Source organism: Lepeophtheirus salmonis, chromosome 7 (assembly GCF_016086655.4).
Source record: "Lepeophtheirus salmonis chromosome 7, UVic_Lsal_1.4, whole genome shotgun sequence".
NCBI classification, from domain to species: domain Eukaryota; kingdom Metazoa; phylum Arthropoda; class Copepoda; order Siphonostomatoida; family Caligidae; genus Lepeophtheirus; species Lepeophtheirus salmonis.
In genome coordinates, this window is record NC_052137.2 from 37,329,125 (window position 1) to 37,357,049 (window position 27,925).

General features: G+C 32.0%; 1 protein-coding gene and 1 long non-coding RNA gene across 8 annotated transcripts in view; one reads left to right on the forward strand and one right to left on the reverse strand.

Moving 5' to 3' along the window:
• Nucleotides 1-27,925, forward strand: part of LOC121122218 (uncharacterized) — a 244,022-nt gene that overhangs the window by 159,274 nt on the left and 56,823 nt on the right. For 6 of the 7 annotated variants that reach the window (XM_071889868.1, XM_071889869.1, XM_071889866.1 and 3 more), the window contains one exon: nt 10,028-12,689. In XM_071889868.1, coding sequence (XP_071745969.1) covers nt 10,028-12,689 — 2,662 coding nt within the window. Of the gene's footprint in view, nt 1-6,939; nt 7,337-10,027; nt 12,690-27,925 lie in introns of those variants that run through there. The other variant, XM_040717213.2, reaches the window with a different exon arrangement.
• On the reverse strand, nt 7,376-7,962 carry LOC121122221 (uncharacterized). Its single transcript, XR_005865749.2, has 3 exons — nt 7,824-7,962; nt 7,650-7,767; nt 7,376-7,578 (listed from the first exon to the last, which is right to left on the reverse strand). It is a non-coding gene; the product is annotated as an uncharacterized lncRNA (long non-coding RNA).

Genomic DNA, 27,925 nt, shown 5'->3' on the forward strand with positions numbered 1-27,925 from the left:
CAATAATAGCAACTAGGGCGCCCTATATCCAGTCAAAACCTAACAAGATCTAAAATTTTAATCTATGAAAAAAGGTCGAAATTCTCTCAAAAAGTTCAAATGACTCTGTGACATCATTTTATTGTGATATAAACTTTGCCTTGCGCTTGGATGTTTCACATTTTATAATGTTTTCAGTCATAGTTATCGGATCAAATCCTATTGAGTTTTGCCGCTATAATAGCGCCGTGCATCTACAGACAAGTTGTGTCGGACGTTAAACAGTCCTTTTACATACGAGTTTAACTCATAAATGGACCGAACTCGTGTGGCAAAAAAAAAAAAAAAAACTCTTAAGACAAGGAAATGTATCCTATGAGAAATAACTAAAATAATAATCTTGAATCGTCTGTCACACCCCGTCACCAATCCTCAACCAGCTCATAGGGTTATCAATGCAAATTTTTGCTAGGAATCCATCTCGTACCAACAAAAAAAATTGCATGTTGGAGCACTCGTATCTCAAGGTATATGTACTGTAGACATATTTATCAATTATAACGAACTTTGTAAATCCTTCATCGTCATGTATACATATAAGAACATGAAATTTGATATGTTTATAGTCTCAAAATATCTATGTATAGGCAAAGGGATCTATAAATAACATTTCACTTCTTTTAAACAAAAAATAAATAACACAGTAAATAGGCCTGATAATAAGTCACAACTCATTTATAATCTAAAATTATAATCTTGATGTGGGCGAGTCCTTCATATCTTATGTGGAAATATAAATACGTGAATTCAATTAAAAATTCATTCAACATCATTTTTATATAGATTTTTTTTATAGGATCCATAAGAAAATTATGTTAGCATGGCCAGTGCTCTGATTATTGTTGCGGGAGGCCTGAATATTTGTCCAATTTTTCGACTGGCATCTCATTTTTTCCTACTCTAATATGAGAGGACTTTTTTTTTAGAAAATAAGATTGGGCCCTTCAAATTTTCTCCAAAAATGGATTATATATATAAATACATTTTTTTTTTTTTTTTAAAGGGCCCTCATTTATATTCATATTATATAAAGTAACAAATTAATAACTCCGTAGGAAATCCTATTTTTTTCTAACTCTGATACTCCAATGAGGGGGGCAGGGTATCAGAGTTGCAACGGCTATGCCTGTTATTACATATGGCATAAAGTTATTAAGTATTTGAAGTTTCTCCTTATCATAGATAAGTATAGATTGTTTGAGGGCGCTAGTGTCGCGTAAGATCAAGTCAACTCTTGTATGCCCCCGCTGTATAATATACTTATACTTAGTATCGTGTCCGTCCTTATTTATGACTCAAAACTGCAGTCTCGTTCAGTTCAGTCCTCCAACTCAGTCCTTAGACTTATAAAGTTCGGTCTTTGAGGACGTCACTCAACTTTATTCCTTTTTTTTAAATAAGTTCTAGTACTGACAGTGCGAAGGACCCGTCCTAAAACTAGACTGGACCGCTTAAATTAAGACTTACACAACTCTACTTACACTTAAATATTCTTTGCAAATCAAGAATAAATAGAAACAGAAAAAAAAACCTAGATTATTAGTATTATAGCAAAAATAGTAAAAAAAAGTGTTGTGTTAGTCCTTATTGATACGGTGCATTCCAGCCGAAAGGCCGGTCCCATCAGTCGTTTGGACTGTCAGTACTAAAACTGTTGCCATCAATAACCCGGAACTTATCTGTTTTAGGAGTGATATGCAGGACTGAGTTGGACCGGACCGATGCTAAACATGATGGGACTGCATTCCTCAGTTCTAAATAAGGACCGGCACAACACTATTAAAATACACCGTCAACAGCTGACGTAATCTTGAGTCGATAATAATCTCATCAATACAAATATCGTACTCTATATATTCTCTATGGTCCTTATACACAACTGTATGTAATTAGATAATAATTAATTAATAACTCGAAACAGACGTTCAATTTAGTCTACATGGCAGTTCATAAACATAATATGTTAGTCCCCTATTGGAATTTGGCGACTTTGTTTCATTGTGAGAGAGTGAATCTGCCAATTCATAAATATACTTTCAAGTTCTAGTATGTACATATATTATGTTATGAAAGTGAATGGAAATATATTATTTCCATTCGACATATGTAAACCATTCAGGTCTGATATTTGAACATATCGTCATTGAATAAATGTTATGGCATTCTCATACAACTTTAGTAAGTAGGAAGTTTTCAAGGCAAATACCGAGGATATTCAACGGTCCCTGCACTTTTCCCTCCCATAATATCCCCTTGGATATCTCTGCATGCGTTTTTGTTTATTTAACGAACATTTTCACCTACGAACTCTTTATATTTACTGCATAGTTTGAATCAAAGAAATTTAGCTTCCTTTAAAGTATACAATTACATTAATCATTTCCTAGGGGCATGACCTCATTTAATAATCATATGTTCATATTATTGAGTAAATATGTAATACCTACTATATATAGATCTAATTCTCTCTCCACTTCTAAAGTGTAAAAATCTAATGTTGTTCCATCTGAAAATACATTAAAAAATGAACCTTGAACCTATTATAAGTCTTGAAGCAGATTTTTATTGATTGGCTTGTCTATATTTTAATTTTTTCCCTCTAATTTTCTTTAGAACCCAGACTAATTACATAAAACTATGTATGTACATATTCATGCGAATACATACTTCTATATTTCAAAGGAAATGAACATTTATGAGTCCTTTAAAGACATTACTTACTCTGTACATACCTAGTTTGTCTGTCGGCTTACTTTATTTTGAATGTTTAGAGTAGAACATTTCTTATTCTTAAAAAAAAAAAAGAGTTACAAAATGATGAGACAAACGTAGACCTTAGATAAGAGAAACACCATTAAATTGATAAAAGGATCTCAAATAAGAGGAAAATTATGAGCTCAAATGTCTTGGATGTGTGTGTGTGTATTTATCATTCCATTCTCAAATAATCATAAGCACGTTTCATAGTTCAAGGAGAGGGTTTGTTGCCTATGCATTACACTAACATATTTAAGAACATAGTAGAGACGTTGAGAAAATCAAGTTCCTCGCATGTTCTTAAATATACTGTGTTAGTATGTACTAAATGAAGTGCATATGAACTTCCAAATCAGTTCACTTGAAAACAAAAAATATATATACATACATATTATGTATGTATATAAAAACTGATTGAAAAAAGATTTGTGTATATTTTGATTCCGTTGTTCAGAGCTACTCCACCCATTTTATACATCTTGGTTGGTAACTCTTTTTAGGTATTAAGATGATCTAATTCTCTTCATTGCGTTTTGTACAGTTACTAGTACAAGTTAACTGTGTTACATATCCAGAGATGTGTATTAGACTCTCCCGTTTTTTGATATATTTTCTCTTGGGGACAATCAAAAACTGACTTTGGCAAAGCTTGAGACATCTCAAGCCATTTTTGGTATATTTTTATAAAGCAAAGTTTGTTTGTATGAATATATGAAAACCAGTCACCGGGTGCTTCGTGATCTATATCATGGACATATTTTGATCCAAGAAATAACAATGTTTAATTAAATACTGCAGGGACGTGCATATAGCATCGAAGGGTGCACCGTGTATAATGATAACTGATGCAAGTTTTATAAATATTTTTGATCAATGAAATAATAATGTAGTCGCATTAATGAAATATTGCAGACGCACCCATATATACAAAGAGTTTTCGTTTATTGATCTCCTATTGTTGGTCCTTTAATTTGTAATTGGTAGTATAAAGAAGGAATTTTCTTTTTCTTAGCAGTTGTCATTATTATTTAATTCCTGAGTAGTGAACATCCTTTCCTAAAATAGATTCAATTATTTTCAAAACCTGATTGAACAATCGTGTGTGCTCTAATAGACGGAAAGTAACTTTGAGAATTTGTTCCAAAGTTATAATTATAAGTATAATCGGCCATACATGAAGGGGTAAGTCTACTAAATGTCCTTATTTACATCCTTTTTTCCTTCCTTTCTTGTCACAGCTGACTGTAGCTGATCTAAATAAACGTCATGAGCATTGTTCTTTCTCTCCTCCAAAACATTCTTCAAATTGTTAGGGTTGCCATGTTCATTTTCGGTTTCTTTATTTTTAACATGCTCATTCCACACTGTATTTTCACCTTTGCGGCTATGTATATCATAAAAAATAATTAATATACATTTAAAATATATGTACAGATTTAAATAAAATATAAGGACTGGTATGTTGAAATTTGGTTTGTTTTGGGTTTGTGAGTGCTCGAAAGCTCTTATTCTTAATCTTTCATTATTGAGGATAGAACACGTCATATGATTGGATATAAGTATTGAGTAGTGATGTGTTAGTGTGCTCATGAAAAGTGAAGAGTAATACTAATGATTTCGTGGGGTGTTGTTATCTTATATATTGTTAAAGCAAAAGTTGTCTTTTATCCTACGCCTAATTACTCGGGGTAATGCCGAGTACTCTCGCTAGTGTTTGATAGAACAGAGAAATGCAAAACATTGAGCACATCCTCTTAGACCCCCTTCAATGAATAAAATGTTGTGTGCCACACTAAAAATGGCCTGAGATATCTCAAGCTTTGTTAAAGTCAGTTTTTGTGATTGTTTCAGCAGATAAGATCTTCATGGAGTGGGGGAGAGAGAATATTAACTGGAAAACGGGGGCAGTCTAATGCATGTATATATTTATGTAGTATACTTGTTGCTTCTATCCATACATATGTATGTAGATAAAAAAGATTTTTGTATAACAACTTATGACATGAAAATAGCTACACATTACTTTTCAATCATCATATGATGAATTGTTCCTTTTAACACCCATAATTCAATTGTACATACTACACAGACATATCATATCCATACATTTATAATGTAAGTGAATAATTATTCAACTCTGGGAACTTCATTAAAGAAAAAAATATCTACATAATCATGTTGGTGGATCCTTGATGATCTTCCGAGTATTTTGTACAATGTAGACACAAGATACTCATAAATTTCAATGTACCTCCTACATCCTTTGCACAAGCAATATTGCAGTAAAAAAGGTTGTGCAATGTGCATACATACAAACTTATTTGTAGTCTCCACGATGAAGGAAGAACAACTCATGGACCTGTTTTATCTGCATTGGTTCATATGTACATGTTAATGTAACAGAAGTAGATAGTATCTACTTATTTACTTATAATTAGAATTGCATAAAATATGACATGCAGGATTGTAAAAATACAAGAAACCCAAAATTAATGTGGTAATCCTGACAATGTGAAAAGGAGCCGAGCAGTCATGACGTTGCATTAAATTGGCTGAGAGCAGCTAGAAGATGAAGGAAATACACACCAACACCATTCCTTATATATATAGGACATATAGACTAGAATTATTCCGATGTCAATCCTCGATTCTCCGAAAACAAACTAGGACTTATAACTCCCGACCATCATTTTTACTCTCCGTATACTTAGATGCTCTGCCTAAGCTGTCCTGACGTTTAATTAGATTAGCTATGAGCAGCTAGAAGATGAAGAAAATAAACACTAAGCCCCACTTCGGATCTAGCAATGATAGAGGCAGGAATTACACCGATATCGATCCTCAATCCTACTCTGAGCACAAAACTTACCCTTACAACTTTGTAACAAATCCTTAGGATTACCTTTCGTGTTATATGTATTTGTGATTCCTTTACACTTACAGGGTCGACGCGATATTTTTGACACATGTCAAAAAATTTACAAAACAATACTTGTAATCTTTAATAATATATTAAATTCAAAAACTATTTGAAAGATGTGGCTTCTGGCCTCGAATTCTACTTAAAGTAGGCACCCTCAGGGGTCATGACCTTCTCCAGCCTGCAGGCGCGCTCAACCTGGTCCCTGGGCAACTTGTTGAAAATTACGATGATGCACTGCTTTAACTCGGCCACCGTGTTGCACGAGGTTCGGGTTGTGTCCCGTTCAACTGCGCTCCACAGGTAGAAGTCACAGGGGTTGCAGTTAGGGCTGTTGGGAGGCCAGATGTTGGGGCTGGTGTAGTCCTCGAAGTTCTTGGACAGCCACATCAGGGAATTGTGAGCTTTAAAAAAATGCCAAATGGCCATGATGGTCTTCACTGTGTTCGTCATCATGCAGTCGTTGGACTACATTGTTATCAGCACCACGTGTTCTCAACTACTGATCCGATATTTTGGAGAAATGCTACAGTAATTTACTGCTACCCAATGGTCATTATGTGCAATAATATCAAGTGTCAAAAAACTGGCCTGTATATCTTCTCTTTTCATGAATAAAAGAATAATGAGAACAGCTTTGGAAAACAAAACAATAATTTTCAGGCTTGTGTAATGTCATATTGTCCACAACTCTACCTATAATACTATACATACACATGTATATACGCATAAGTTGAGCATTCAATTCTCTATTGATCCGAAATGCCAACTTTTCAACCTACACTCTAGTTACAATTCATGTTCATGACCTCATCTGTAGAGATTGTACATTTTTATGGACTTCTAATTCAAGTGATGTTTTTGCCTCAATTTATTTCTTTGTCTGTTTATAAGCAGGATTTCAGAAAAAGTTATAGATCGATTTTGGTGCAACATTGTTAGAAGGCTATATTTCCAAATGGTTTTGCCAAGGCACACTTCCATGACGTCAGTTTTTCTCGAAGCGGGAAAATTTAAAAATGAGTCCATAAAAGTATACGCTTCTTTTCCTTTTCACCTTATCACATCATAATATACCAATCCTTAAAACCATTGAAATAAAAATGGGCTTGCTGTTCTATGGTTTTGGCCTAAGGAAGCTTCTTTTTTTTTCTTGATTTTTGAAGAAGCCAAACCTTGACCAAAAAAAGATGATTGAAACACTTCATACAATTTTTTTAGTTGTTAAGAAAGAGGAAAAAAAGGAGTGCACGCTTTTTAAGGTGGATTTCATGTACTTACGTACGTACATGAAATATAAAAAAACACCTAGTTCATAAGGAGAGCCGGAGCAGAGGAGTTGGTAAGGAAGGAAGAGGACTGAGAAGGATGGATGAGTTATAAAAATTGGCGCACACGTACAGAAATAGAAGCGTACACACACACAATATTGTTATTATTATTATATAGTGGTAAAAAAAATATAAACGACGCAAAGAGCAGTGCTTAAAAGAACTTATTCTGCGTCGCTTGAGGTCCTTGGGACTCGCAGTTGTACATCTCTCAAAATTTAATCATAACACTCACATTGATAATAAAGTTATGTGCCTTAGGATAAATTAACGATTATTTTCGACTCAGGTGAGAAATATATTAATATTATTATGTCTTCCCAATCACTTCTTTCACGATGTATTTTAATGAATATCATGTGTCAAGTTCGCTATTATTACTTATTTGGATTTTATAGACTTAGTTGTAACTTTGAAGTAGTGGCCCTTGAATTTCTATCGATCCTAATTATTTTTGGAATGAAGTGTAGAACGTTACATGATGTTGAAGAGCACTTTCTGCTTCCGTCTTGGGCGTTAAATTCTTCCTCACTAAAAAAAAAAAGAAAAATAATTGATTATTTAGCGTTTTGTGTGAGGTCTGTGATGTTTTGGTTAATTACTTGCTTGAAAGAGATCGACAACTAGTTGGTGTGACTAGATAAGGCATTAAAATCATGGAGTGACATTGAATTAACAATTACTCAGAGATTGCTGGTTGTGGTTTCTCCTACTGTCAATCTGCAAGAAAATGGCTGGGATCAAGTATAACTTTTAACCTCATTTTTAAACCTAACCGCAGCTTCTTCATTTCCTTTGGCTTAGCTTCGGGTGTGAGAGAAGAAAGAGAGACTTGACTTCATTTGTCTTAAAAGCTTAAATATCAAGGATGCCTCTCCACTATTTACTTTGAGAGGAAGTGGATCTGATGTTGTATTATTTATTATATGTATGTAATTTGGAGAAAATGAAGTCATATCCTTGATCGTCATAGCGGGATTTTCTCCTGTCCTTTAACCCCCTTCATTGTTTCCTCATTTCTTTGGCAGTTTTCTTAGTATTTTATTATGAGTTTGTAAGTATGTGGATCTCCGTCATGGTATTCTTTTTGTTATTATATAATCATATTCAACATGTGATGTGCGATACAGTCTATACTACATATACAGAGGAAATTTACTATTTGTGTTTTAAAAATGAATAAAGATGTTCTGTTAAAAATTAGAAAAAACCTTGGTTAATGATCATGGTTAGCCATAAATCTCTTTTTTATATATAAGCATTTTGTGGTTGTCAGTGGTTCTTGTTGTTGTTGGTTGCTCTTTCTTTCCATTTATCTGTTGCCATTCAGAGAAAAAGAGGAATGAAGGGAGGACAACAGATAAATACCTAGAGTAAAGGTATTGGAATGCAAAGTATTCAATTGTATTTTGTTGCCTTTTCACTGTTTCTGTTTTCTTCTAAAAATTCTTGAAGAGTAGTATTTAGTTGAGGATATGTACCATTAAATAGAGAGAGAAAAGTATTCATTTGATGTTATTGTTTAGGCTGAGTTCTATCTCTTTCTTCGTACAATTAGTCTTGTCGTATTAAACTATAATTAATTTCAACTTTCTACGTAATCAATTTTTTGTAAAATAATTATTTCCGAAAATCATTTCCTTCTCTACAAGGTTGAGTGGGTTTTTGTTTGTTTAGACAACATCCAGGCTACTCCTTCAATTTTAAGAACAAGTCAATTCAACCGACTCTTTTTCTACTGCCTGAAACATGCACAATGCACATATTACAAGGATATAACTAGGTCAAATTGATAAGAAACTTGCATTGTTCCATTCATGGGCTTCGTCCTTTGTATTAGGGAGTTATTTATACATTATGAGATGTGAATCAAAATGTTTAAGTTAAGTCATGAACAAGGAGAGAAGAGTGAGTCCCATAACGATTATTATTATGAATGCAATGCTATTAGGATGCAGTTAAATTAAAAATAAGAGTTGTTCATAATGGATAGTAGGGGAAAATAATAAAAGTTAAGTAATGTATTCATTTGATATACCGATGTACCTATGAGAGGCCTTGTTGCGACGGGGAAACCAGTTTTGATTTCTTTTCGAGCGTAGTTTAAACTCTAAAATACGAAACACTCTAATCGTATGATATTGATATCAATGTTTCACCTTGTTACTTAGTTGAGGTATAAGTTATAAAAAATTAATTTAGTTATATTATTAGTTTGAATCAAGAGTAATAATATTACTTTACTTTAAATTACATATTTTTTGATATATCCTGAAGAGATGAGCAATACTACGATCCATCTGTTGAGTGTCTTACATTGAATAATGATTAGGTTAGTATTTGTAAATTAATATACCCTTCAAAAACTAACTTCTACTAACTTCTCTGGATTAGCATTTATTATTAGATAACTTATGTAATGACAGATTCAATGGAGTAATTTATAATAAGTTACATATTACTCATCTAAAGGTAATATCGTTTCACTACTATTAGTTACTAGAAAAGTAGTTTTATTACATTTTTAACTTACGCGTTACTACCCAACACTGATGAGTGTACAATATATATGATGAAAGAATAGTAGAGACAGTAATGAGTAAGTTATGTATGAGTGATTTAATCAATGTTGTCATATAATTGTTCCGCTTCTTTTTCATGCATATGTACACATAATGTACATTTGTTATTCTCCTCGTGAGGCTCTCTATTCTGTGTATCTGTATTAATCATTTTTATTATTCTAACACTTTACATCTATTTGTGTAATAATAAACAGCACTTACTATTCATGTTATAAAGCAAAATCTATTGGGGGATAGAAGGAGTGAGTATGAATAACGACCTGTGACTAAGCATACTAATCATGATTTTGCAAGGCGATAGTTGCCTTGTTGTTAATAAGCATTATTATTATTATTTTGTATAAAATGAAATTCACATGCATTACTTAACATTCCTTTTACTTATCTCTTTGCAGGTAGTTGAGTCCACACCGCCCATTGCACCACCGCGTAGATCCAAAAAGTCATCAACGAACATGCCACAAAATCAAAGTCACAAAGATTTACGATGCATTGATTCACCAATTGATATTCATAATATATCCCAAGACTCTGGGATTAGCCGTTCTCCTGCTCAATTTTCTAATAATTCAAATCAATCATTTAATGCATGCATGGCCAATTCAATTGAGCGAGCACCACAGATTCAATCCTCTCTTCCCTCTTCAGGAGCCTCTTCTGTTGATGCATATCCTCCAAACAAACAAAAATGGAAAGTAGGTGACTTATTTAAAAGGAGATCCGACTCACCAGAAGTGAAGTCTAGGTTTGCCATTCCTTCCTGGAAAGAAAAAATAGAGGATACCAAATTTAAAATAGAAGTTCAAAGAAGTAGTTATCTCGGAGACCGATCAAGTGAAGAGGAGGAAGATGATGGCATTATTATTGAAGATAATGATAGTATGTATAGGACTTCATCTGTTGGATCTCTTTCAAATAGTAAATACAAGCACTCAAGGAACGAGAAATACAGTCAGCGTAGACCCAGAGAGGACATTAATGTCTTGGACTCGCCTCTTCCTCCTCCACCACCTCCTCCAAGGGATCCAAAAAGGAAATTGTATTTGCTAAATTCTGCTAGACCCATATCGTATTCATTTGAGAATATTTCAACAACCTCTTCTGTCAAAGATCCGGATGATCTAGGTCTCCCTCCAGTTTGGAACAATCGTCCACAGCGTTTGATTTATACTCCACCTAGTCATGCCTATGTAAGCCCATCTTCGTCACATTATCTTCAAAAGAAACCAATTGAATCTCCTCCACCACCACTTCCGCCTCGTAACTATTCAAAAGATCAAAATAACAATCAGAATTCTAACAACACTGAAACTGAAGATAATGAGACTGTCCCTGATAGCAGGGATCTTCTTTCTAATGAATCTCAACTAATACAACTACAAGGGAATGAATTTTGGAAGTCTCCACCATTTCCGTTTGTTCCCTCAAATCCTCCTTCTGAAAATAGATTGGATTCTCCTAATCGTTCTTTGATTAAAAAATTGAGCAATTCATCCTCGAATGATACGGGTAGACAAACTTCATCAAATAGTCAAGAGAGTTTGATTATGAATAATGGAACTTGTAAGAGTGGCAAACTAAGTCCGAGTTCCTCCATTTCTTCAAAAGATTCTGGGTGCTCCGAAATTAGTTCAAAACCTAACAGGCCTTTGTCTGCTTTGGTTGAAAGGTCAGAAGATAAAGAGGCTCCAGTATTATGTTCTTCACCTCCGCGATCTGGTGATCAAGATCCTGGATTTAGTACTAAGCAAAGAAGATCTCTTTTTCGAGATGCTCTTTTTGAACTTGAAGCAGTTTTCGATAATATCCAAAAGGATGAAGCTCTATTGGATAGAGCAGAAAGAAGAGATTTACCTACAGCACATCAGGAACTGATTTTTCGTTCACGGAGGGAGCAGTCTGCAACGTCTACTACAACAACCCCCTCTGATGAGACTGCATTTTCTGATATGGATAATTTTATGAATTGGAATACTTCCAGTTCATTTGAGAATCTGAGTCCTATAAGAGTACGTACACCAGCATATAGACGTTCTGCAGTTATAGATAAAAAGACTGATGATATGGCGTATCGAAAGGCTCGAGATAATAATAAGCTCCCCAATACGGATACAGGGAAATCTGAGCATAGCTATCTCTTGCTCTCCTCTGTTGCAGCTCTATCTCCGAGAGGAAGTCTCACTCAACTAAACAACTCCTTCAAATTTGATACTGATGAGCCAGATACAATTTTGGATGACGTCTCATTTAGAAATATTCGAGATGCTAATGCAAATATGCTATCAGATCCTCAACCAAGATTTGGTATTCCAGTGGGTCCCGTATCTGGTGCATCAGACACAGATTATTTGCATGCAGTTCCTGAGGGTAAATATAGATCAACTTTTCATGCCATGCAAAATCCGGATACTGTTTTAGATGATCTTGCTATACGTAAATTAAGAAAGGACGGCAATCTGAGCGATCCTAATCATTTAGGCATAGTCAAGGAACCTAACATCACTTATCACAGTTGTTGGAAGCATAAAATGCTCGAAAGACAGAAATCAGCCCCTGTTGAAGATGTGTTTTATCCAGATAAAAATAATCCCATTATGATTGCTCTCTCCAAGGACATTGCGGAAATAATCAAAAAACAAAGTGGCATTGCATCTGCTGGTGATGATGATGACATTGTTACGTATGATAAATTAAAACTAACCGGATTGAATGTATCTCGCCCTGCTGTTCAAGAAGCTGCACAACTTAAGAACGAGAGAAAGCCAGAGTGGTCTGGTAAGACCGTCTATGACCTCCTCTCTAGTTCTAGTTGTAACAATGACGTATTGGCGGATACTCGAGACATACAAGAACAGCTTCAGGATGTTGTTGATACAATTGATAGAGACTTAGAATTGTGCCAAAAAGCCTCTTCCTCCAAGGAAGTGGATGTAGATTCCAAACAACATCAACCAGAGGAGGAAGAAGAAGAAAATTCTCTTGTTGAGCCAGTGCCAGTATTTAACAATAGCGAAACAGAGTCCTCCTCCATGTCAAAGATTTCTTCAATTAACGAAGGTGAGCTATGGTCAACCCAAGGTTCGACCATGCTTTCGGTTTGCTATATATTATTTTTGGTTTATCAATTATGGGGTGTGGATTTATCTGCACTGGTGACACTTTGCATTGCCCTTATATCCATAATATTGTCCATTGTTTCGGCATGAGTAGTTTTCCGGTTTGTTGCAATTCTTATTAAAAAAAGAAATTGCTCCAATTAAGAAATAATTAATTAGTTATGTTACTTAAAAGTCTTTGTACATTAAATTATTCAAACCTACATACATACATAGTCCAATAAGAATGATTAACTAACCCGATCGTTTTTTCCCTTTCCTTTAGGAATGAAACAACCAACTACTACTAATCTCTAAAAAAAAAAAAAGTCTATAGATTCCTCTCATTTTCGGATCCATTCTGCTTAATTTCGTACCTGATTCAAACAACAAATTATCTATATTTCTCTTTCTCTCTCTTTTATTATTTTCACTTACTTTCCCATTTTATATTTAATTATTACTTTTTATTCTTTTAATAATCATTATAACAATTATTAATATTACTGTTTTAATAATTTAGAGCATTTACATTGTTATAGTGAGCATCATTATACACAATTTTTGAAATATTCAAATATAACTTTAATCCAGACTGATTATAATACACAATGTATATGTATGTATGTAACCGGATTCATGAGGTAAGTACTGTATATTGGAATAGGGGATACTTCTCACTGAGTTTCCACTATATAAATGGCTGAACTCCAGTTAGTATGCCAGTGAAATTAAACCTATCATTCCAGCTAGTGAAGTGTTAGTCCTTATTTGTTCAAGCCAGTCTTAGAATCGATCCTATTAGTCCTTGGGACCGGTCCTTGCACTATCAGTACTAGAACTGTTTCAACAAAATTAAAATCTAGTTGAGTGACGTCATCAAGGACAAACTTTGAAATGGACAGGACTGTATCCAGTCAGCAGTCCTAAACAAGGACCGACACAACACCTAATTTCAGCTTCTTTTTTTCCCTCTTCTTTCTAAACAGCTTTAACTTAATATTTATTTACAAAACTTAAATTTTTCGTTGAAAGAATAATTAGGAACATAATTTTAAAAAGAGTAAACGGAAATAAACAAATTATAACTTTGTTAATTTCTCCTGGATGTTTAGTTAGGAAGGTATTCAACTACCTATTGGAGGGTTCACATTAGCGTTTGGACTCCGGTAAGATGAGACATTTGCACTGGATAATTTTAAGACTATATATACTGAGAAGTAGTGTTGTTTCAGTCTTTATTTATTTGGTCTAGTCGAGTTTAGTCTTAGGACTGGTCCTATTCCTAGGGACGGAACTTAAGACAGTCGGTTCTTCGTACTGTCAGTACTAGACCTGATTAAAAATTCAAGAAATAAAGTGAGTGAGGTCATCAAGTACCAAACTTTATCATTCTTATGATTGATATGTAGGACTGAAGTGGACCAGACCGAGAGTACATTCTTCAGTCCTTAATAAGGACCTACACAACACTGCAAAATAGAGAAGGATTCTAGCTTTTTTGTTTTAAAAAAAAAAAAGACAATAAAGAAATATAATTGACCTTATATAAAGACAGGTAATTTCAAAAATGAAAATAAGTATCTGATAAAACAGAACATGGGGAAATGTCGAAGGGACCCATAAGGATAATTTCTAAGAAATTAAGTGAAATTATTTTCTTAAAAAATATATGTAGATTCTATATTTCTTTTCAAAAAATAATACAAATTTTAAAAAAGAAATATTTTTTATTCATTTTCAAATTTTTTCCTTGCTTCTGGTCCCGCTAAGGCTAAAAGAGGTCCTTCAAATTACAGTTATTGGCCTTCCTACTTTCAAAAACAGTGTGCTGAGCCTGTAAAACTGGCCCTGATGGGAGGGGTTGCCGTTGTGGAGTTAATGATAAAATAAACCTTATCCTAATATTTTACATTATAAATGACAGTCGTTAAGGAACTACAGAGATCCAGCATCTAATATTAATAGTTCATAAGTCCTAATCAGGGCCGATCTTTGAGGGGAGAATTAGGGTCATCTTACCCGACTTTGTGCTTGATTTTAATCAATAGTTATGCTATACATTAAAGAGTAGATTTTCATAAATTAATAAATGTTTATTATAAAAAAAGTTGAAATAATTCGAAATTAAATTAAATTTTGAAAATAGGAAAGAAAAGACCACATTTATCTTTGCCCTAGGTCCTGCTCACAGTAAAACCCGACCTTGGTTCCGATACAAAGGGGATACTCGTCCTATGTCCCGGAAAGATACTGATAGTTAAATTATTCAAATATTAGTTTAAAGGTTTGATGAATGTGTTTTTAACAGTAATGATGAGAGAACCGGGTAAGGTTGCGTGATAATATACATAGTATTTGTTGCGTTTTAATATCAAGCATTTTATTTTACCACCGAGTTTGATTTCTGTAGACGTCATTTTGAACTTCTAAAAATGTATATAATTAATTAATCTAAAGGCTAAGACTCTAATTTAATTATCAATAAATTTAATTTAATGCTAAAATATCCCCTTGTCAGCGCTTTTTATATTTTTTTGCTTTAACATGAGCTTAAACATAGTTTTCTCTTTTTTCTAATATCGGATGCATCCTACCTTTATATACAAGATGATTACGTAGATTTAACATAGATTCCGTGAGTGATTCGCAACGTATTCAAGCATAGATAAGCAAACATACTAAAAGAGAAGGAGTGCCTTGGAATATACGAATCCATTGTATTCCTTATGTGAGTAATGCCTACTATGATCTTTTCATTATGTAAGAACTGGCTATACACATATATTCCATATTTAAAAGGATCGATATGTGTTTAGTAAATTTTATAAAGCAAAATTGAATTAAGGGACATGAAACACCTGTTAAAGATGCGATTACCCAAGATAATAACTTGTCTTAAGCAAGTAGACTTTTAAATTCATAACCTTATATTTTATTTTCTGATTTAAGTTATTGTTAACCTTAAATGGTAATACAATTTTAAGGTCTTGACAATTTACTAATAGTTATTTATATTTTGAAATATTGCTCGAGATTAAATCAAAAAGGATTTTTGAGTAAGTAGAGGATGTTGATCAATGCAAGGAAAGGATGATGTTTGTTGAGATCTAGATGAAAATAAATCATGGAAAATAATACAATGCAGCGGAATAATGGCATAGCTCTCTTCCAAACAGGGTTTAATGTTAGATAATTATGCAAGAAATTAAGATATTAATGAAAGGCAGTTTGCGCAATTTTTTTCTTTCTTCTTTTAATATGTTTTGCTCATTTTACAAATCCACCGAAATAAATTATGTTGCAAAACAATATTATCATAAATTAGTTTAAACATATAGAACACTTTCTCTAAAGTCATAAATTAAAACATAATTGAAGGAGATGCCATTTTAGGGGCTCAAAGTTGATATTTTTACTATATAAAAGAGATAAATATCCAAAAAATCTTGATTAAACTCCATCAAATGGCTTCAAGAATAAAAAAGACTTAAATACTACATGATGCCAAGTATATTTAAATTAAATTAAAGTAATATGCCCGACTAATTCCTAAAAATGACTTGATCTATAAAGCCATTATTATTATTACTTTTTTTATTTATTGATTAGGGACCAATAAAGTTAGGTTAATTGGAGGATATATCTAATTTTTTTCATTCAAATATTTAATTTTTATCTACAATTAGGAAATAAGATTGTATACCGATGTAATAACATATTTTTAATACACTTTAGGGTCAGATATATTGTAAAACTAGGCAATATAGGTATACCATTTTTATAAACAGTAAGGTTTAAATCTTTTTATTTGTTGGTCCAATTTTGACATCCAATAGTTTACTACATAGTTTCCTTAATATGTATGGAAAATGTTTTTCATTATCATAAAACTTGGTTGTTTAGAGCCCCAATACAAGGTGACTATATATAAGGTGTTTCGATAAGAAACTTGCAATGCAGTCTGGTTAACGTTAGTTGACAACTTTTTTGATGACGTCACAACGGAACCAGTACCACTGACTAGTGCTAATTGTTAACTCATATTATTCCAAGCATTATGTCTTCTTCTAGAGGTACTAGACGTATTTGTGCTGTGACAACCTGCAAAAATCCATCAGATGTCCACTATTTTTGTCTATTTATTTGAAATTTTTTGTTCAGACCAATTTTTTATTAAAAACAAGTTATAATTTTTTTTTATGGTTAATTTTAGTACTGTAATCGTCGGGGGTAAAAATTTACACTGAAAGTATTGTCTGATGAGAAAATAAAATACTATATTATGTTCTAATACAAATTGTTTTATCGAATTTCCTACTAAATTGAACCCTCTGTGACATCATCAACATAGCCACTAAACAAAACATATATATAGTCCTAATATGGTAGACATCAACCATGCTGACGTCACGTGAAAACTCTCTATATAATATACACCCCCACCCCCTTTCAATCTTTATTTTAAGAACCGAAACAGCGGTCTTTCAGTCCTAAAGTTCTAGCTAGGATTGAAGAATATAAGAACTAATAAAAGTAATGAAAGATAGCTAGAAACATATACAAAGACGCTCTAATCCCTACGTTTAACTTCAGATATCTTGTACAGTTCTCTATAATCTTGTCTCTTTGAAAGAGGTTAGGAATTATAATGAAGCATCAGCGACTCAAATGACATGGTTAGTAGTAATTATGTAATTTAAGCTGTTGTAGTTTCCATAAAAGACTGATAAGGACCGGTCATAGGAATGACAATTTTTTTTTAATCGGACTGGTAGGACTACAGTTTTTTAGATTTTTATACCGATCCAACACTACAGGTTGAATCTGATATGGGGATACCAATTGGTCTCTTTTCCCCCAACATATCCTGTTTCTACTTTTTGTCTGGAGCGTTTGGTGACTGTCTTAATCATTAATGAAATATTCGGTTATTTTTGGGGACAAACAGTTGAAAATCGAATAAAAATAAAAATAAAGGCCATAATCAAAAAGGAAAGATCCGTAACATTTTTACCAATAAAACATACAAACAATATTTAATTCTAAAAAATTATAAGTCAATTTCAACATATTTAAAAATTCCTCCCCTAAAACTGACACTGATTTAACTGGATGCTAAAGTATATAAAATAATCCTCCTAGCCTGAAAATAGAGTTTAAAAGAGCAAAATAATAGTGGACATTCACGAAGTTTACTGTATTAATGTTTTATTTTATGAAAAGTGTAGCTATGCTATGACATAAAATAATAATTGATATGTTGAGTTTGATTTATTACATAGATATCATAAATATAAGCCTAAAACTATGATTTAATCAATCTTCAATGTATGGCTCTCACATACAAGTTCAAATTTTATAAAATGAAACCAGACTTTGTTTTGAATTCTATTTTCGTAAGGAAAGAGATTTGAATTAAAAATTTTTATATAAAAAGTGTATCAACTGGAAGTTTTTGTACATGGAAATTTGGAAATGGGAGTAAGAGATCCTAAAGACTCTTAAAAACATAGAAAACTGCATTTAGCAAGACGTTATTTTTTTCAGCTAATTCTTTTTTAAGACGCTTGAGTTTGATATTGATACTATGAACCCCAAAAAAATGATTTACTCATTAAGTTTATAAAATATGTATGTTCATATAATAAATCTTTGAGGTCAGGGGGGATTGGCCTCCTGTAAACTCTGTACCCCTTGTTAGTGTTAAATTTTTTTAACGTGGTACACAGTGATGAAGATCCTGTGTATTTTTTTTCATGCCCGTTTTTTTGGAATTGGTAGTCTGAAGAATGAGTTTTCTTTTCCTTAGGAGTTGTCATTATTATTACAATTCCTCAGATGTGAAACTCCTTTCCTAAATAGATTCAATTATATTGGAACCCTGATTGAACATTCGTGTGTGCCATAAAAGACGGAGAGTTACTTTGAGGATTTGTTCCAGAGTTATAATTATAAGTAGAATCGGTCAGCGAGATAGGGGTCAGTCTAGCAAATGTCCTTGTTTATATTCTTTTCTCCTTCCTCTCTTGGCACAGCTGATTGTAGCTGATCTAATCAAACGTCATAACCATTATTATTTATTTCATCCAAAACATTCTTCAAATTGTCTGGGTTGCCATATTGATTTTCGTTGTTTTTGTTTTTTTACATGCACATTCTACAATGGATTTTCATGATGACGCATAGAGATAAAAGATAAAGAGTGTTGATGTGAAGAAAAAGTCAACGGTGTTGTAGATGACCATATTGTAGGTAATAAATAGGTACGTTAACAACATAAGATGACGCTTCAAATATTTTAACATTCGATCCTCACTGTATTTTATATATGATGATATTTTTTTCCTTATGGAACTCATCAGTTTTGATAAACGTATCAAATGATTCCATAGAAGATCTGGAGTGATGAATGTATAATAATGAAGTATATTTGCCACTGTTTTAGTCAACTAACTTTGGGCTTCAAAAAATGTCCCTTGTTTTTGCTCATCGTAAGTACTATGTCAATGAGTTCTCATTGACTATGTATTTTATTTCTATTGCATTACCTTTATTGAATCTCGTAACCTTTCCTCCACAAAAGAAAAGAAAAAAGGTCAAAATCAGCACTCCATTCTTCCCACATGGCCTTACCTCGCTAACAACAAAATACCTAATGTATTTTGTTGTGAACTGCTTATTCCCTCTTCTCCCTTGATACGTCATGGCTAATTTTCATAATTTATTCTTTTAATAAAGTAATAACAAAGTAATAAGTTATTCTATACTATGCTCCGTTTCCTAAATGAACAGGAATATAATTTCTTGTTGATCCTTCGTCGTTTATATAATATATTTATCGGCCATTTTTATTATTTCTTCATAAAAATAATATAATAACTACTCTTTTAATCGAATAAAATACTATGTAGATTGTGATATTATGTAATTCCTTTTAAAGATGGTAAAGAAGTAATGTGACAGTGATAGTCTGGGAGTGTATAAGAGATAAATGGTAGTTGGTATGATTGACTTATTTGGCTAGCTACCAGATGATTTTGGGCCTTTTTTCCTGTTTCTTTTGGATGAAAGGTTGCTTGATACAATAAAGATAACGACGTTCCCAGCTTTTGAATTAGTAATTATTGTTTGGAATTATGCACAATTAAACAAGACTTCATTCGAATTCAATTAATCAACGTTCTAAAAACTGAAGAGGGGAAAAAAACATAGAAATCTAAGAGGAAGAATGAACATATTTCGAGTCACTTTTAGAGGTAGGGTTACTTCTTCGGGATATTGATATGTAATATACACCATTGAATTATCATAAAATGATGATTGAGAATACATATCCCATGGTTTAGAAAACTTATCAGTCATCATACCTATAGACAGTAATACATAATATGTCACTTAAGTAGGGTTCTTTAATAATAATAAGGGCACTGTTCATTCCTTAAAATCTTGAGAGCATTACGTAATATTTCGTATACTTGAACATTTTTGAGGGGCACGTACATATTAGAGTTGATATTATTCTTGAGAATAATTATGATTATTATTGGGTGTGTATTACACACTCTGTGCGAATACCTATCACTGTGTGTATTTGACATTCAATTGACATTGTTTATCAAGTGATGATGATGGTAAATATCCACGCAACTAACTAAATGTCTTAAGTTGACAATTTTATGTACCTCGAAGTTGCTTGATTGGATCCGTAATCTATGTATTCCATGAATACTTCAAAAGCTTCTGTTGCTATTCTATTCACACTTACTTGTTGTTACCATCGATGCTGAGGGATTAGAGGTGCCTTGTGGAGTATAATCAAACAGGTTATATCTAATGCCTCTCGTCTCCAATGAATACATGCAATCGTCGTTGTTTTTACTATAAAAGGAATGAAGACAATTATATTATCATTGATATTTTCTTTCACATCATGGCTACATTCCACTTTGAATTTGTATCTTTTTAATGATATACGTACATACATTAATTCTCGAGTAAAGGGATTTTTTTATGATTGTATGTTCTATTCGGAATGTATAAACCTATAATTTTTCTATAAATATATTTTATTTTGACATAAAATCCTTGTAATTCTTTATCTCAGTATATGTATTTGATTAAAATGTCATGTCCCTTTTGTGGATTTTTATTTCAAAGCCTAGGGATCACAATGTATTTACCATAAAAAGATTTAATATCCATATATCTATGTACAATAATAATTAATATTCCATCTTATTTTGGTCCTTTATCAAGCTTGAATAGTGAGTTGTCAAGTGCTAAGATTGCTACTGCTAATATAAGTAAAATATGTACAACATACTTAAAAGGTTGTGCCCGGTTCAGGTTCATTCCATTTCAACGGTTTAGGTCCCGGCTCTTTTTTATACAGGCTCATTTTGGTAACAGGCACTTAAAACAAGAGGCCTTGCTACAAAAATTGGGCTTAGGAAATTATATTAGATACAAACAGGGATGCAGCTACCTTATACACGGAGTGCGTTGTGCCCAAGATCCAGCGGGGTTTCGGAAGACTAAGATTGCTTAAGACAATGGTTCTTAAAGTGATGGGCGTGAGGTGAGGTTGTAGGAAGATAGAGAATTACTTTCAGTCTACACGTACATAGTACACATGTTTCGTATAAAGGGGGCCTCAGCTAATATATATTATATTTTCTTTATATATTCTATATAGGAACAAAAGAACATGAACCAAGACCGATAAGCAATATATTGAGGTCTCGGTTCCGGTTTCAGTTCGACTTTGTCGGTTCCCGTTAAATAACCGGAACCGCTAGACCGATAAAGGAACAAATTTGCATACTTATATATGTTTATTCGCTATTTGTGGGATTCATTATGACCACCACTCTTGTAAATAACTGCATTGTACAATGTACATATTTACATATATATGTAAAAATTATCTACTGACGCCCAATTCTGTATATTTCTTTTGGGGATTATACCTTAACTGTTAAGGTTCAAGAACGTCAAAATATTTTTAACGTGATGCTCATGTCCATATGTACATATACGTAGTAGAGTTGAGACTCTGTCCGAGACCGATATTTATTTGCTCTTATATAGTTTTTTTCTAGATCTATCTGGACCGAGTTTTGCAACCCCCTAAGATTTTTCTAAAAAAAAAAATCCCCATTTTTTCCCCTTAAAAATAGGGAAAAGGAAATTTTACTATAAGACCGAAGTTGAACCGAATTATTTAAAATTTACAATGGTTCCAAGTAGTACACTAATGTGTACCTAATATATATGTATCTAACTGCACGACTATCCCATTTATGAAGGTACGCATCTTGATTTGTCAGTGATATGTTTCTTGATCTCATGATTGGATATATGTACATATCTAACTATATACAAATTTAGAAAAATGTACTTAACATATTAGAAACAACTGAGATTATGTTTGACGGTAGAATATGAAAATCGACTTCACTCATACAAATTCAACATTTTATGAATTTATAAAAAAGTCTCCGGACGCTCCGGAAAGAAACAAATAAAGAGCAGTTGATCACCCTAATATGATAGGTAGACAAACTTTTCTTTAATTAATCAAAATTGGATTTTCTTTAGCAGGGGTTCTCAAACTTTTTCTATTCTGGTACACCGGATAATATATCAGGATCTAAAAGTACTACAAATATGACTAAACTGCAGAGCATTAGTCCACTCGATAAATCTTGAGAGCACCCCCACTCAATTAAAAATAAGCGGCGCTCATTTTTTGCTTGTATAGTTGTATTTCAATTCGACTACTCTTTATAATTGTAATTAAGTTCATTATATTGCAAGTTCAAGTGTACCATATTATTTGCAATAGCTTATAATAATTCAAATGATTAGTTTAATTAAAGTAGGTGTTTCAAGAAATTTTTATTTGTCTTTAGATGTGCCTTGTGTGCAAAAGTTTGGGAACCACAGTCATAGGAGACATTTAATTACGAGGTTTCGTGTTATATCATTTAGTTCAGCCTGATAATTAGCGTGAGCTTTTAGGAAGGTTGGTCAAGTTTTGAACTTATGCTTCCGTTAAATTTTGAGATCTTCTGTCAATTTACTACATAAAATATTAAAAAGTCATATTTCAGTTCAGAAAATACGTTTACGAAAAATAAAGGTATAACTTCCAACTCTATCTCCACAAAGGAAGGAGCTGGCTCTGTCTCCGGGGCACCGATAGCTGAGTGTAAACAGAAAAATTAATAACAAAATGTATGTTATTGCTCTTCTAAAATGATGTTTTGCGAAAATGAATATACAATAGCAGATAGTTAACCTACTTAAGACGTGCCTCCACGTGTCACTAGTGGGATCATGTTTACCACAGTTTGAGAACTACTAGTCTAAAGATTTCTTTGTAGTAATCTTGAATATATTTTACTGTCGTAATTGCATATAACTATCATTTAAAGTAAATGAAAATAAGGTTTATTAAAATAATAAACATAATTTTAGGCCAAATTTAACTCTAACTAGATTTATTTTAATGAGTGAGACTATTATTCATTTTGTTCAAAGTCTATTTATAGACTTGAACGAAAATGCACATTTTTCAAATAGTCAAGGAAATTATATTTTTATTAAATTAGGTTTCTCAAATATTTTCACTGAATGCCGAATAATTTATTGAATTGTAATTAAAAGTAATAACATATATGCAAACTTATTGGAGTATGCATCTTGTAAGAAATACCACGTATATGCACAAATAATACAGCTAATGGTTGTTAAATGTACCTTATAACCATCGTTTTATTTTAAGTAGTAATAATAATTATTCCTTTCCACCTAAAAGACATAGCCTTGATTGTGAGAAAAAAGCGTAGGTTGGATGCGTTTTACTTCGAAAAGAAATTTCAATGAAACTCATTCTTAAGCCTACTTGGGTTTCTCATTACCCGGGAAATACCGGGATCCCGTTATTTAGTAATTAATACTGAGGAATTTAAATATTAATTTAATCTTTATTTTTATCATTATCTCATTAATAAAGCAAAGTTTCTCTATATGAAAAACAGTCACATGGTACACTATATATGGTGCTCCCTGATGTTTATCATTAAAATATTTTGATCAAAGCATATAGCATCAAACGTGTATAAATGGGGAACTATTTATATACTTCCTGACGTATATAATAATATCATATACATACATATTTTTTTATTATCTAAGAAATAATAATGTAGTCATATTAATGAAATATTGCAGGTGTGAGCCTGTACCATCGAATGTGAAGCTCTGTTTCTTTTTGTTTTTGTTATTGCTCTCTTCTGTCTCTCATAATTCATATGCATTTTCAGGGGTGTCTGCAGGGGTGGGATGGAGGGGCTGTAACCCCCCAAATTAAAGAATTTTTGTTTTTACTAAAAAAATTTTTGGTAAGGATGAAAAATTTTTAGGAGTATTTTTTTTAAACAATGACTTGTTTATAAAAAAATCATTCTGGCAAATTATTCAACAGAGCAAATATTTAGTTTTTGTGTAAATAGCTATGAATTTTGAAATTTTTGGTGATTAATTGTGGATTTTTTTTTTTTTTTCAAAAATTAAATTTCCTCTGAATATTATGAATTCTTGACTTTTCTGTCTATAAAATTTAATATCTAAAATTTTTTTATTAACTTTTTATAGAAACGTTAATTTTTTGGGAAAAAATAATTTTCTCAGAATAGTATGGATTTTTGAGAGGTTTTTCTAAAAAATTTAACTTCTTTGTATTTTTTAAAAAATAAGTTAATTCTTCAATATTTTTTAAAAAATAAGTTAATTCTTCAATATTTTTTACAAAAAATTAATTTTCAGCAAATAGCTATGAATTTTTTTTCGAAAAAAAATATTTGAAATTTTTTCTAAACAGCTGTGGATTTTTGAATTTCTTTTCAAAAAAATTAATTTTTTGTGAATAGCTATGAATTTTTGAAATTTTTGGATTTTTTCCACAAAAATTCCAAAAACCAACAAAAAAAATAATATATATATAAAATCCTGAGGACCCCCTGATTTTCATATATGTTAAGATTTGAATAAAATATAATCACTGGTTCGTAAAAATGGGATTTTGTATGTAGCACATGGGGAGTTCTGGTTTGTTTGTGAGGGCTCTGGAGACTAAAGTACTCATCAGGCTTCATATTCTTTTTTTCGCAACCTCTTATTATTATTCTTTGATACTTGAGGAAAGAACACATATGAATTGATATAAGTATTGAGTAGTTACGTGTGAGTGTGCTCATGCAAAATTGAGATTAACGTTGAGAATTCTTAAGAAATTATCTTCTATATTATTTAAGCAAAATTTGTTGTTTAGCCGATTCCAAATAACTACGGACAATCCCGGATACAACCGCTAGTCTCTAATAATGTGCATATTATTTTTTAGAGCTCAAGGGTCCCTCTTTTTGGAAAACTGTAACCCAATCCGACCCGCAAAAAAAATCAATTAAGTTTTAAGTGATGAACTATCCGGTTTTTTTTTGTAGATTAATTATATTTAATTAGATTTTATATGATGAAATAATTTTCCGGGAAATAAATATGTCCTGGATAGTTGCTGTAGGTTTTACAGCTTGAAAATTCCCGGGGAAACGGGATCTCAAGAGAGAAGCCCTAATGCCTACTCAAGAATGGATTTACTTGAAAGTAAACTGAATTTATATCAATTGTATCTTATTCAAATTTTATTCTAATGACTGAACATTATCTTATACTTGTATGAACAATCTATTGGCACTGACCCTACTTAATTGAGTCTTATCTGTTCCTATTTTTGTTAATCTAGCCTATTATATAACCCTATAGATGTAACATGTACAGATAGACAATATACCTTTTAGGTACTGGCTTCTAACTCAAATTTATATTCCACTTTATAATCTGTGGTTGGAAGGCAAAACATGAAGTTACAATGTCCCTCTATATAGGTACATTGTACACGGAATTGATTTGGAACCAATTTACCTTGTAGATGGAGTGATATCAATCGAACCAAGAGTATGCCTACGTGATATGTATATAAATAGTACATAATATTATTATTACTAATTTATACTCCATTGGATATTGAACATTGACAAGTTTAGAGTGTATTTATTTTTTTTCTTTCAAGTTTGATTCAACTGATGCATCATCACTTCTCTCAATGTAAGAAATTTATCTCTACAGATGTGAATTGTCGAAATCATTGTGAGCGTAAATTTAAAAAAAGGAGTATATACATTCTTACATATATATATTCTTGGGATATTGGTTCCTTGTAGTGTTAAGACTTGGTCCGAGACCGTACTTTTTTTTCCGTTTCCATCACAAGGTACATTTTCTAGATCTATCTTGAACGACATTTCGGTCCTGACCGTGGCCTGAAAACGTAGACCAATAAGGTCTTACATTACATTTTTGTTTTTTTGGACCGATCAATAAAGATTTTTGAGTGTATACCGAATTAGTTAGGTTTAACAAAAGTTATAACAGTTTGAGACCGGTATATGATTTTTAGACCAAAGCCCGGCACTAGTAACCAGCAACACATTAGTAATCTTGTTAATTATTCCTCCCTAATATGAAAATGTAAACGTATTAGTGAGCAAGAAGCAGCCAAGGATCACTATAATTTATATAGTAATTGATTTCTGTCAGCAAATATGTCGTCTCTAAAACATACATGATATTTTAATGATATTTTCTCAGGCCTAATTTTTATGAGGAACTTTTTTTTGTAAATTTTCACATCTCTATATTTATGACAAACTTTTGATAGTCGCAAGATTTGGGCCACACAATAATAGTTCATAATCAATAATCTGGAAGGGATGACTCTTCCAAGAACCGGGCCCATGGACAAAGGTGGCATTGTTCCATCATACATATTTCTTTAACTGAGACCTGTGTGATTGTAGAAGAGAATCTAAATTATCTTCTCCCGCCCCTTTATATATTGCTAATTCGCCCTCTTGGTCATGGAATGCTTAGACTTGTAAATTCTAAGCATTTTCTTGTGTTCCAAATGTTTTGTAGTTGACAATCTGAGCAGTGTTTATTGTCCAAAACTGTTATTATTATTTTTTATTTCAATAAATATGAATTAATCACGAGTAGTATAGTATCACTGATAATTTTCTTGGGAAAGTTATATGAGTAAGTCCTTGTTGAACTCAAATTAGAATTCATGACTAACAACCGGATAATGACTCTGTTAGATACATAGTGGGATTTGTGACTGTTGTATTCCTTTCATTGTTGTTAGTAGCTAAACGTCATGACAACTAAGTCACTTTCTCCCAAACATTCTTTAAATTATACAATGTCATTTTTTGTTTTTAAATACTGAAAGTCAAGGGTGTCAAGGTAAAATAAAGGAATGTTTGGTTTTTTCTAGAATTTGTTGTTGTTCAGAATGAAAAATTTTAACGCAATAATAGGGATAAATTTAAAAAAAAAATTTAATATTTGAATTTTTTTGGGAATAGCTGTGGATTTTTGAATTTTTTTCCAAAAAATTTAATATTGGAAATTTAATTTTTGATTTTTTTTTTCCCAGACATTTTATATTTAAGTTTTTTTTCCATAAAATTCAATTTTTCGGTGAACAGCCTGTATTTTGCATTTTTTTTCAAAAAATTTAACATTTGAGAATAGCTTTGGATTTTTGAAATTTTTTTCTTAAAAATTTAATAATGGAAATTTATTTTTAGAATTTTTTTTCCGAGAAATTTTATATTTGAAACTTTTTTCCATAAAATTTAATTTTTTGATGAACAGCTTTGGATTTTTGTAATTTATTTCGGAAAAATTTAATTTTTTTATAAATAGCTATGGATTTTTGATTATTTTTTTTCAAAAATTTAATTTTTTGTGAACAGCTTTGGATTTTTGAATTTTTTTCTAAAAAATTAAATTTTTTCTGAATAGTAATGGATTTTTTTTTTTTTTTAATAAAATAAATTTTTTGGGAATAACTATGGATTTTTGATTTTTTATTTTTAAATTTTATATAATGTAATCCTGCAGATGCCCCTGAAAGTACTTAAAATTTATAACTGTAGTTATATAACACCTAACTACCTATGTAGATATAGTAATAGTAAGTTTTTAGTTTGGAACAAATTAATTGGCTACACAATCTACTCTACTCCAGTTTGAAAGAAAATAAACAGTGCCGGTCCTACATTG